Source organism: Amblyomma americanum, chromosome 6 (genome assembly GCF_052857255.1).
Source record: "Amblyomma americanum isolate KBUSLIRL-KWMA chromosome 6, ASM5285725v1, whole genome shotgun sequence".
NCBI classification, from domain to species: domain Eukaryota; kingdom Metazoa; phylum Arthropoda; class Arachnida; order Ixodida; family Ixodidae; genus Amblyomma; species Amblyomma americanum.
The window spans coordinates 100085642-100098077 of record NC_135502.1 but is presented as its reverse complement, the minus strand read 5'-3'; the positions used below and the strand labels follow the sequence as shown (position 1 = coordinate 100098077).

At 45.8% G+C, this 12436-nt stretch overlaps 1 protein-coding gene across 1 annotated transcript in view; it reads left to right on the top strand.

The window, feature by feature from the left end:
* LOC144093934 (uncharacterized) overlaps window positions 1–12436 on the top strand; it is a 229879-nt gene that overhangs the window by 117611 nt on the left and 99832 nt on the right. Inside the window, exon 3 of the mRNA XM_077627695.1 lies at window positions 7559–7699. Coding sequence (XP_077483821.1) covers window positions 7559–7699 — 141 coding nt within the window. The remainder of the gene's footprint in view (window positions 1–7558; window positions 7700–12436) is intronic.

Here is a 12436-nt window from a genome sequence, read left to right as displayed (position 1 = left end):
CATGCGAGCTACTAGCATTGTAGGCTGCATATCATTTAGATGCTCTTTCTAAGCACTTGCTTATTTGATTTCAAACCAGACGTTCCTGCTTGCCTGTCGCGCACTTTTTTTTTGCATTATAAAAAAAGGATGCCTTATCTGCACTGTACAAAACCCCATGTCCGAAAGCTTCTACGTCCTACAAACACTCTGTTCAAAACGTGGCACAATGTGGCGCTTTTTAATGCCCCCCCCCCCCTCCCCCCAGTAACGCGCTAGGAAGTTTCATGAAGGTCTTCTCTTTGGTATCGGCCAATTCGTCCTCCGCCGAGGACATATGCAGTGGCATACCATGCTGCAATGTTTTGTTCTGTTACATCGTACACTCTAAACATAAACACGCCTATACGGGAGTAAAAAGGAAGTAAGCTGTCCTCTGCCACACTCCTTTTTATAAAAGTGACAGCTAACAGATAAAAGATAAACGACAGATAAAAGAGGACAGTTAACGCTTTGTTTTTTGCTCCTTTCTGTTGAGAGTGCAGCGCATATTACATGACACCACGTGCGCAAAAAGAGCATAACAAGGTACACGTCATTTTGCACTGAAAGTGTATGGCTTAAACTTCGAAAAGCGTCGCAGTGTGGCGAAACCTCCATTTTAAGAAAACCAAATTGTTGCGCTTTCTCTGTCTCCTCTCCGTTCTTTATTTTCTTTATTTACGTTTTATCTTCCTCGTCGAGCATTCATAGGGCCAACTGCGCAGCGTCAAGAGCTATATTTCGCATTGCATGTGTTTTGTGCTGTGTCTCTATCTTATCCTAAATAAAGAAGAAGAAAAAAGTGCTGTTTCAAGTTTCCTTCTGGCGGTTCTTATTTTCCCAGCGCGCAGGTTTCGAGCCCATAAGAGGACGAGTTTTGCAACGCAAGGAATAAAATATTGCGAGAAAGGATGAACCGAGTCCCCGGGCATCCACATTTCCCAGTGCTTCACGCTTCCTCTCTCTTTCTCTTTTCTTGTTTTTTTGTGTTTGTTCTTTTTTTATCCTCTCTCTACGAGCAAGTGCGCCGTCCACATCGTTGAGCCTTTTGTGAGGAATTTTACAAAGGACACTACGCCTTGCCCGCATTCATCATTTCGCTGTTGAGAAGCGCCCATTGTGTAGCCGTATGCTGCTCGCGTTCTGCTGGGCTCGCTTGGGCGCGGGTGATAAATATGAAGCCTCCCCTTCTCGAACTCCATTTCGTACTTTTCGTCGTGCTCGCTTTTTCCCCTCTTTTTTTATTGCTTCCGTATCTTGTTGAGAAAAGCGACGCGCATTTTTCTTGTTGCTGTCTTGCTTCGTTTGCTTCCGGTGCCTCAGTGGTATCATTCTTGTTTCGTTCCGTGTTGTTTTCGGTATATGCATGTATTTTTTTTTCTACTCCCAACTGCCACGGCGCCGATCTTGCATGGAAGGAGAGCTCGTTTCGAGCGTTCTCGGCAAGCCCCGCGTTGCCTCTTACCGTTGCGCGTTCAGATCCACTGGCTTCACAAGGGTTCACCGGAACAGAATAAAAATGAACTCTCTTTCGTGTTGCTTTTGGGGTGAGTTACATCTTTTTTTTTTTCCCGTTTCTTTTGTGATTGCTTTTCTTTCTCTCCTAAAGTTCAAGAAAACTTAACAAAGCAAATGTAGGCCTAATGTTAAGTGGAATCCCCTAAGGTGTAGTAGATTCGTAATAAGTTAGTAGTTACTCACTGGCATCCACTCAAGCGCAGCCATACGGCTACAAAGGAAAGCTAAACAGCTGTCTCATAAACCGCGTTGTTAAAAAAAAAATCCGTCCTCGTCCTGGGTTCAAATCCGGGACCACAGCTTCACCGGAGCAGTCGCTCTGCCATCTGAGCTGACCGGGGAGGCAAGCTTATGGTAGGGTGACGCCACTTGAATGGATGGCAATAATTACTCGCTTATTACAAAGCAGCCGTAATAGGATTCTTTTATGGAAGCTACACTTCGCTTTCATGCTTTGCACTAGGTACGCCTACAATCAATACTATAGTATGGTTACCTAAAGTGGTTAAAGGTGCAGCTTCGACAAGGTTTCACCTTCTTTTTCCGCGTATAATAATTGTGCGAGTCTAACTTATGTACAGTCATAGATAAAGGTTTGCGGGATGCGGATTCGTGGGATAAAAATTTTTCGGCTTGCACCGCTGCTCAGTCAGATGACATTCATATAGCAAATGAAGCATGACTGTCTCGTCGCGCTTATATGCATTTCATTCACCTCCTGTGAATTACTGCGCCGCAATAAATTTTTCTCCGCAAATCCGCATCCCGCAAACTTTTGTTCATGACTGTACACCCCGCTGCGGTGTTTTTAATGACGTTCTTTACTAGATTTGCGCCAGACGCCAGCAATGACGTAGTCTGAAGTTATTTTAGTATCACACGTTTGTTCGCTTTCTAGCTAGAGATATTTGATGAATAAAAAATCTGCGAAAGGCCACTTATCGTTATGTTGATCGATTCCTAAAATGTTTTAAAGAGCTTTTTAGCCGTGAACGTGAAGGCCGTAATAAGTAACCATTTTTCCTCTTCTTTATTTCCCCTCTTTTTCATTGCTTGCTTCCCCTTTTTGGTACCAGAGCCGACGACAGAATATGCTTGTCATCTACGACCCTTGTCGCCACCACCGGTAATGATCAATGATGAAATTTGATAAGAACGAATCGTGAACAAATTCTCCGAGTGTCGCTTCGCTTTAGTTACTTTGTGGTTTTATTTAGCTCGACTCTAAACTAATATAGCAGTGGTGCCAGAAGGGTCATAATGCCTTCAGGTCTTCGCATTCAAGATTATGCCTTAACGACTTACGCAGTGTCCCATATCCGGGAGGAGCCCAGTTCCGGGCTCACTTGACGGGCAACTTGAACAGTTAGCGCTTGCTCGATAGAGATTCTGCAGTGTGCCTGGCTTTTTATACACTCTATACGCCGCGAAGAATTGCAGTCATTGTCCGTCGCATTCAGCTCCCTAGGAACGCCTAGCAGCTTAGCAACACGCGCAGTGGACTAACAACTTTTGCTATAGAGTGTAAGCTGGGGAATCACGATTTGACAAGCCTTGCACAAATTACCAAGCATTTCTGTTTCGCTTATCAGTGACGTGAAGAAGTGCTGCTGTTAACTAGCCTGTCATTTTTTTAACGCGAGAGCGTTAGCTCCCCCATGCCGGAAAAAAAATTGGCGATGGTTTAGCTCTGCTTAAACCAGGAGTCACGCGATAGCTGCAGCTGGCAGAGTAAAAACTTCTCACGTGACCAACCACGTGGCGAACCACGTGATCACCCATGGCGTCGCCGGTAGCTTCTCCGCACCACGTGACCAAACGCGTGAGAGCGTGGCGGCGCAGCTGCACAGAGTGGCGCCACCGCCACGGCGACGCCACGCTAAGGCTCGAAATGCTACCGTAATGTAGTTATCGCTACAAAATTGACCGGCGTTGGCGATAGCAACTGTTTGAAGCCTCGCAGCCGGAATGGCCGGAGCAACCGGCCACTCCAGCAATGCAGGTGAGCCGCCTAGGTCACATGACCTTGTGGCGTCATCACATCCTGCCCACCGGATTGTGAGCAAACTGACCATCGTGGCAGATAGCAGTTAAATTAATAGTTGGCCGCTAGAGGTTGCTCGCGAAGAGCAACCTGGGTCGCAAAACCCCCACCGGTGCCAGCACCTGCTATCTCAGGGCAGTGGCGCATCGCTTAACCGCTGCACCACTGCACCAGGATGAGGTATGAGAACTCCCAGCGACCTATGATTCTAAAGTGGAGAATTACATCTCCGCATATATGGGCGTTAACCCATTACTGTTGTCACGTCCTACCCTTTAGGCGAAGCATAGATGTCCCCTCCAGTTTTCTTTTTTCGACGTAAGGTCTCAGTGCCAATGGAGCCGATATGCGCAGAATAGAAGACAGTGATGGTTGGCCACGACGGCCCGGGACTACGGCCACGCCCTGTGGACACGGCAGACTAGACTTTTCCTCTCTCTTGTTCCGTCCCTTTATCCGTGTCCTCACTCGAGTCATTACGCGCGGCTACCATCATTGCCATTCCTTTCATATCTGCTTTTTCCTGGCACGTGAGCATCTATTACTTATTATTTTTTCTGATCCTAAGGTCTACAAATGAGCACCGCCTTCTGTGTCTCATATAACTAGAACAGTCCTCCGCATTGCAAAATGAATCTAGTAAAGCGCTGTTCACCCAGAGTGTCACAAGAGACTGGAGCTTGCTTCCTTTGTCTTGTTAACAGTACAAAATAGGAATAAGGTTCCTTACTCACGGAGTTCCAAATGGGCAGGCCCTCAACCGCTTCTTCTTAACGTAACGGCAGCAGGAGCTGTTTTTGACAGTTTCACAATAAACGCACGCTCTGTCCTCTAAAGAAACATTAAAGGCATCCATGTCGCAACTTCTCAGTGCCAGTGACCATTTCGGGTAGGATAAACAAGACGCAGAACGGCAGCGCGCCCTCTGCCGCTGATACTAAGAGAGGCAAACGTTTTCCATCCTTTGCGGGGTGACGGCTTGCGAAATTCCCCTTAGCGGCTGCGTCCAAAGAAGTATACCGCTACGTCTGGAATAGCGTGCAGAGACTCCTCCGGCCTATATTACTCAGCCTAGACCCGGCCGGTATCCTGGCTTCTTCCAATATGACAAAGACGTCCCGTTTCGCCCAGCGCCTGCTTCTTTTCCAACCGCTTATCGCTCTTTTGTATCCTAGTGTCCTTGCGCAACACACATTGCGGAACGGCGCTACGCTTAGGTTGATGCGATTTGTTTCATTATTTTCTCTTTAAAGTCAGCAATATTTTTTCGCTTTTACCAATGACGGCCCGGAGCTGTTTCTTCAGCTATATGTACTGAAGCGTCTGTTTTGTCAGAGAAAAAGAGTGCAGAAAAGGGGGACCCACGTAGCTATCTTTTCAGGAGCAACATGAAAAGGTAACGTCATAGAAGCATCGCACACCTTCCTCTGGATCTTCTTGGGCGGAGGTGGTGCGCTCTGCTTTGTGTTGCTTTTTCTTCTATTTTCTGGCACATTTGTGCCCGCAGGGCGAGCAGTTTCCACAGCGAAAAATGCGCGAGAGTGGAGCGGCAGCGAGAAGTCATCTCTCAGCCACGCGGCTGGGTCAATGTTGCCCGTCGCCGCACGGAGCTTGGCGAAACCGTAATGCATTCTTGATGCGGCCCAAACTTTGCCATCGGCGCCCGTCGCATCTCGCATGCGACCCGCCCTTTCGGCGCGTGATTATATGCGCAGTCGTTTTCGAGGAACATTTCGTGTCGGCGGCGGCGCAGTAGGCGAGATGCACGGAGTCGAGTCGTGCTCCCTGCGTGGTCTTTTCTGCGTGAACATGTGAACAAGAGTTGTTTTTCCTTGCATGAGGTCATCAACGTTTCAACGTGCTCTTTTTACGTAATTCTGTTCGAAACGAGAATACGCCGACGAGCTTTGGTATGATGACAGTCGGGCGGGTTTGGGTGCGCTGAAACCTCCTAATTCGTGACAGCTGGTTTTTTTACTTTGATTCGTTTTCTAATGTTCGTTTTTATTACTGTCCTTTTTTTTAGAACATAGTGTTTTTTTATCTCAGTCGACTTTCGCCGCCGCTGCTATATAAAAGAGGTATGTGGCGGTTCCGTTCGGACTTCAGGAAACAAGTCTGCTCAGTATTCGTAACGCGTTTCCGCCATTATATTGATTTTTCTAGCGGTCCCGTTTTTTTGACAAATGAAATTACCATCGAACATCCGCGGTGCTTGACCGCGGGCATAGGCTATGGGCCACAGGCAGGTTAGATGAATGGGGTGCACCCGTTAAATGAACGTCGGTGGTCAGAAATCTAAGCGGGAACTAAAACGCCCATATTTACACAAGAAAACGCAGAGTTTTCTTATTGTTAAGCTGCGTCTCCGCAGTCCACTTTGCCAAACTTAAATCGAAGCAAGCCGTTTTCTAAGCAGGCAGTCTAACCGAAGTTCGGACGTTTTTCTGCGTAGCATAAGCGGTTGTGGTTTCATTATTGCCAGGTCGGCATATCCTAGGACGGATATGCAGAACTGCGCATATAATTCCTGCTTGGAGAAGTTCCTGTTCAGCCATTTGTTGAGCAGAGAGCATTGTGCAGAAGCCAATTTAAAAATTAGGAAAATCTCCTATTTTACTGAAACATTCGTAGTATAGAATTGAAAAGGCTGGTAAGAGCTATACCGCTTTGGCGGAGCTTCGCGACAAGAATGTCGAACGCCTGCTGTGTGAATGCCTTGCGCTTACCGCCGAAAAACAACCTGTGTGCTGTGCTTCAGACCGCCCTGATGCCCGCCTGCTATGGGAGCATAAAATACTCGGGGGCTTACGAAGCACTGTTCTTATCTATCATGTTTTGCAGTCCACGTGTCCTTATATCTTTTATTCTTATCCCACTAGTCCTTTCCTGGTCTCCGTTTTACATCCCATGTTCCACTTTTTTTTTTTTGCGAAGTGCACAGTTGTCTTTTGGAACACCCTTCTGGCTAATCTTCTAGTCTTTCCTCTCTCTCTCTCTCTCTCTCTCGACAATAGTGTTAGTGACTTCTGCAGGTTTATAAAAAAAAATGTAGGCTATGTACTATAGGGTAGCCCGACTCTGTGAGAAATTCCAATTTCTGTTCTTGACGATGACCAAGCAAAAAGTTTGGAGCATCCGAAAAGTTTGCGGCGGTGCGCCTGTTTTAGGCGCATGGGAAAGCAAGTCCGACGCACTGCAGGCGAACATGGGCTGGAAGGAAGCACAGGCAATAAAATTAGTTTCGTTGAACGTCATAGAAGTGTGAGCAAATTGTATTAAATGAGGCACTTTTTAGATATGGCTATGGAATCAACGTTCATTCTTAATGAGGAACAGGGTTACAGAATTAGCCAGAAGGTAAGAAATATAAAACTTACGAACAAGTTGAGCATAAAATAAAACAAAAATTATCAGCTACTCGATGCGTTAAAGTGACGCTTGTACACAGACATCTACCCTGCCGGCTATGGCGGCGATTATGTGTTTTATGTGAGCGCTATCATCTATGCATTCCCTTATAACTTATTCGATGTGCAGGCGACGCTGCGAACACGGGGCAGCAGCTTCTACGCTCTTGTTGTTGGCTTGTTATTCTGTGAGAAAATGTATGAAGCTGATGTCTCGCCATAATGAAAACATGAGAGAATGCGCATAGGCGAAGACGATTGCCGAGCAGACTACGTCTGTATGAATGCATTACAAGTCAACACATCGTACTCGAGATTTGAATTAGATTGTGGAGTTGAATAAATGTCATGCGTATAAATCGCATAACTCGAGAATGCAGTGCAGAAAACATCATGCGATCTCATTTGCACCCCTTGTCTGCTCTTCTACCTGTGTGCTGAAGTTATGAATACCTCCCACGAGCGACTCTATGGCTACTGTATCCGGAATTTATTGATAGCAGCCTAAATAGCGTTTGACTGTTTACAACGTCTCTTTTTTCTCTTTTCCTCTCACTTGTCCCAGGTGTGGGCTTCTACATTGGCGACCCGTGCAACCAGACATGCAGCCGCGTTCTGTACCACGTGTTCTGCAACGTCACCTCCCGACGCTGCGAGTGCAGGCCAGACTATCCTGTCAACATCAACAACAGACAGTGCGTCAAAGGTAAACTACCTCTCAAATATCGTCCGCACCCCTGCTTCATCTTACACATACAGGCGTCCACAGACCTGTCTAGAGCGCTCGAACTCCGCCCCGTCTGCGCTACGCAGCGCGCAGAGCGACGTCTAGCGGAAGCTCCTGGTTCGAGATAGCGCAGGTCTGACGCTCAGACGACATCCAAAGACGCGCAATCTCGAACCAGGCGCTGCCGCTAGACGCCAGTGACCAAGGCGCCACCGCAATAAATTGTTGAAAGCCTGACGAGTTGATTCCTCAGAGTGCAAGGCGCAGTTGGCGCGAGACCAATGCAATCCTGTAGTTTTCCGCGTCAAACTGTTGAAGCTGGCGCTTCACAGCAGCGATTTCCTCCGAGTACAAGCCAGGAGCGTCACAGTCAAGATCATAAAGGTTATAAAGTGATTTTAGTAAGTGCTTCTCTTCCGTATATTTAAGGTAGGAGCCTTACGAAACCGATTTCGACAGATCTGCTTCACACATTCTGCTTAAACATCCACTAAGCTCTATATAAGCTCCATATGCCTTGAAAAGCAGGAGTGGAAAATCAAAATTTGCCCTTGCTTTGAAATCCTCATCGCCAATCTTCATAGCATTGACCTTCCGAAAAGCACAACAATGCTGGAACTTAAGAGAGGTGCATTGACTAATAGACGCAATAACAATGCTGTTGTCAGAGAAAGACGCTGGCTTTATGCAACGCGAGGTGCGTCAGGTAAGGAGAGCCGATGATCTGTAGATCCGGAGATACGTACGTCCGGTCCACACAGGGCGTGCGAATTTCCTCGGAAACGTGTATGGAAGCAGGACGTCGGCCCTGATAGCCCACTGTCATGTAGGGCCAAATCGATCATTAGAGTTGCACACGCAGTTGAAGTCCAGCCCACCAAACCACGTGACACTCCGATTCATGAGGAGCCCGATCACTGAAAGCGTAGACGTTGATCAAGCGCCGCATCTCCCCATACATCCGAAAGTCGCAACCTATGAGCCACGCCTCCCTATCTACTCGGTACTCAAGGTCAGAATAGGGTATCGTCTGTTCCAGGAACAGCAGACAACCCGCCGAAAGACAAGCAGAGTATAACAGGCAAACATTGTAATCTTCCAAAAAAGGCCAAAGTGGCATGCCATCATTCTATATTGGTCTCCTGTCTAGCGACAAAAATTAGCCTTCTGCCCGAGAATAGGCGCTGCATCTGTACCTGTTTTTGCCGAGTACAGAGTCCATAGACATTCAGAGTGGAGAAGTTAAGTTTCTGGCCGGTCGCCATGATGAACTAATGTTGAAGTTGACGATAGCGCGTTCGTGCGGCTTGTTTAAAGCGAGGCTTTATATGTATGTAGTGTGGTCGTTCATATAATGTGAAAATAATAATAATAATAATAATAATAATAATAATAATAATAATATTAGCCTTTATTTCCATCAACATGATGGGGGAGGTTCGGGAAAAAAAGCTGGACAGCTTGACTGGTTCCCGCCCCCCTCCCCCCCATATAAAATACACAATTGCTTCCACAAAGGCAGAGCTAAGCGGACGACAGGGCCCTTAATGTTATCGCATTATACCCTTAGAAGAGACTGAGTGCCCCCAATTTTTTTTACAACGTGTGTGGCCACTTGTGCATTTGGTTCCCTTAACTATGAGGACGCCACGGTGAACTACCGGGTCCGCACTACTACAGGCCACCATAACCACTGAAGAACGCCACAGCAGCTACTGGTATTTGCTTTTTGCAAAGAAATTAGGTGCACTGAAAAGGTATAATCCTGTAAAATTCGTTTTGTTGCTATATTAGCAGCAACTACACCCATATTAGGAGCAACAGGTCACTGTTAATCGGTGGGGCTGCGTAAACATTTCTACTTTCTGCTTGTGTTTTTATCTAGTACAGCTTCACTGCCAATTTGATAACTATTTACAGCCCTGGAGCAAACGCAATGTGTCGCTAGAGACAAATATAAATCCCGTCATGAGGCAAAGCAGCTTGGATTGTTCTGATAATGCTCATGGTGAATACTACCGAAAAAGCTTGGCAAGCCAGGTATTGTAGGTTTTTGAATTGTTGCAACTGCAATCCACTCCATAAAAAATGGGCCTAAATATCGATCACAGAAGCAGTCTTTTCCAGTGTTTTCCTACGAATCAATACGTACGTTCCTAAGCGCGTGCGGTCTTTCATAATGGAGAGGTTACCCCCTGCAGATAATCTGTTTTCATTTCGCGGAAAAAAACGTTTTTGACTTAATGCGAAGAGTTACAGAATATGCACTTTTAACCACAAGTCGAATTATGAACAAAAACGAGAAAACCCTACCCGCACTCAAATCTTAACCAAGCGCGGACTTAAGCTCTGCAAGGAAAACTATGTTTCACAGATCTCGAGTATTCACGTCACGTGCTCCCGGGCTCGTTTCCAGCAAGCTTTTACCATTAGCGATAGGGTTCCCTAGAGCTTCCATCCCAGCAAAACGTTCACGCCGCGAATGTTTTGCAGTCAAGAAACTTCTCGGGTCTTTCTGAAACCCCATACACGAGCACTGCTTCTTGGTACGGAGGAAACTTGAAAGCGTTCAAAGCACCGAACTGGGAGTAAAACTTGCAGCGCATTTGCTCACTTACCGTTCAAGAACGAATCCAGCGACCCGAAACGCAAATGTAGTGCAAGAGGATCTCAGCGTGCGCTGCTTCTTGAAAGCGCAAGTGGCGCGCTTCTCCAAGAAAGCCGGGCCGCTGCACTGAAACATCTTTTTCCAGCCACGCTTTCACGTGAAGCTTCCGCTTGAAACTCTTTCGGTGTCTTCACCCTTTCCTTTGCTTGCTTTTTCTAACGCCGGGCGAGTGAGAAACCAAGTTGTGTACGGCGTCTCTTTGTAACATAGTGACTAACAAGCCGAACAGCGCAGTATGCATTCTTCACGAACAAACAAGTTCACTTCTTTCACCAGAAACCATTGGTTAAAGAAAACCGTCGGGAAAACTGCCGACCTGGCTGACAGCTAGGAGGTGCTTGGAGGCAGCATGCTTACCGGAAGTGACTCACTCGGCTATTTATTTATTTATTTATTTATTTATTTATTTATTTATTTATTTATTTATTTATTTATTTATTTATTTATTTATTTGGGGGGGGGGGGGTACTCGTATATATTCCGCTTTCTTGTACAGCAGGCATATTGATACCGACGCAACTCCCGGCTGGGGTGGTAGAGACAAGTTTTCATAGAGGCGGTTTTCGGGACCTGTTAGGGGCTTTCGATTCATTTAGTATTGCGGCGTTGCGGGAGACTGGTTTCGGGGAACTGGTTTCGGGGTTAGCCTGGGTAAAACCGCACTTGCTCTTTAATTGAGGAATCAATCTTTATTTCAGTTTATACGTACAAACTGGGGATGGCGAGAAAAAGACAGTGAATGATACACCGTTTGACTGGCCTCACCACCCTTACAAGTCAGCAGTTGGCACGAGGCAGAAACAACCACTGCTAAAAAGTGAATACGAGTGCGCTTATGAAGAACAACGTTGACCAAAACTTATCTAGTAATTGGCAGCAATAATTATTAGCAAAAGACAGCGAGGCTATAACACAGAGTAGCGAAGTACACACGCAGACACCTGGCATCACTGTATCACAGATTGCTGAATAAAGCTTATTCGGATGGCAGACAAAGACATAATATTCACTTGGTCACTGAATGAGGTATTGAGGAACTTTGGCAGAATATACCTTAACATAAAAAATCTATAGTTAGTTCAGCATTTTGGTAGTGCAAAACTACACTGCAATCTGACATCGTACGATGAGTGGCGGCATGTGAATCAAATGAATCACCCTTTTTGTACCCTGTTTTAAAAAACATGCAAATCTGTAGTCAAATATTTTGTTGACTGGTACAATATTATAATGTAGGTAAATGTGTCTAGTAGGCGAATCATAAAACCCGTTGAGAATTTCACGAAGCATTTTCTTTTGCAATGTTTGCAGTTCTAGGACGTTAGATACCGTTGTGTTATCTAACGGTAAGCTCCGGTAAGCTCCAGCCTGTTTATCAATGGTGGCAACCTTGTGTGAGCCAGTTACGCTTACAGAACAATCGCTTATCTTTTCTGCACATTGCAATCACCCCAACTCTAGTTTCTATGCCTCACTTTCTCTTTAATAGACTGCGGTTTGTTCTCAAATTCGCGTTGTTCTTTGTCTCTTAACCAGCCCTTCGGCCACTACTAAACTATCACAGACTCGTTGATTTCGCAATAATAATGCGAAAGCATTCGTTGGCTCTTCGAAACGAGAACCCGCTGCCGCCCCAAAAAGTGCCGGCGTTACAGACCTCCCAATTGGCCGATACGATGGGACGTCACAAAGACAGCAAAAAGCGAAATGTTAACCATTCAGTCGGTACTGGTACATACAACTGCACAACTGAAAAGTAATGAAATTGAAATAAACTATTATTAGAGTAGAATGGAAATGGAATTTAAATATAATCTGAATAAATTTGCAATGCTATCGCGTTACTCGTGCGTAGATTCCTTAATGTGTCCCAGGTAATTTTTAATTTGTGCTTCAAATTCAACCTCCGGCGTTCTCCGCCTTGTTTTGATTGACTCAAACGCAATACCATATGAACAGCTTGTATCGCTATGTCAAGGAGACGTACATACGAGCTTTCTGTGTGCATAGTTTAAATCAATTTTTTGCTGCTATGAGGCTTTTTTATT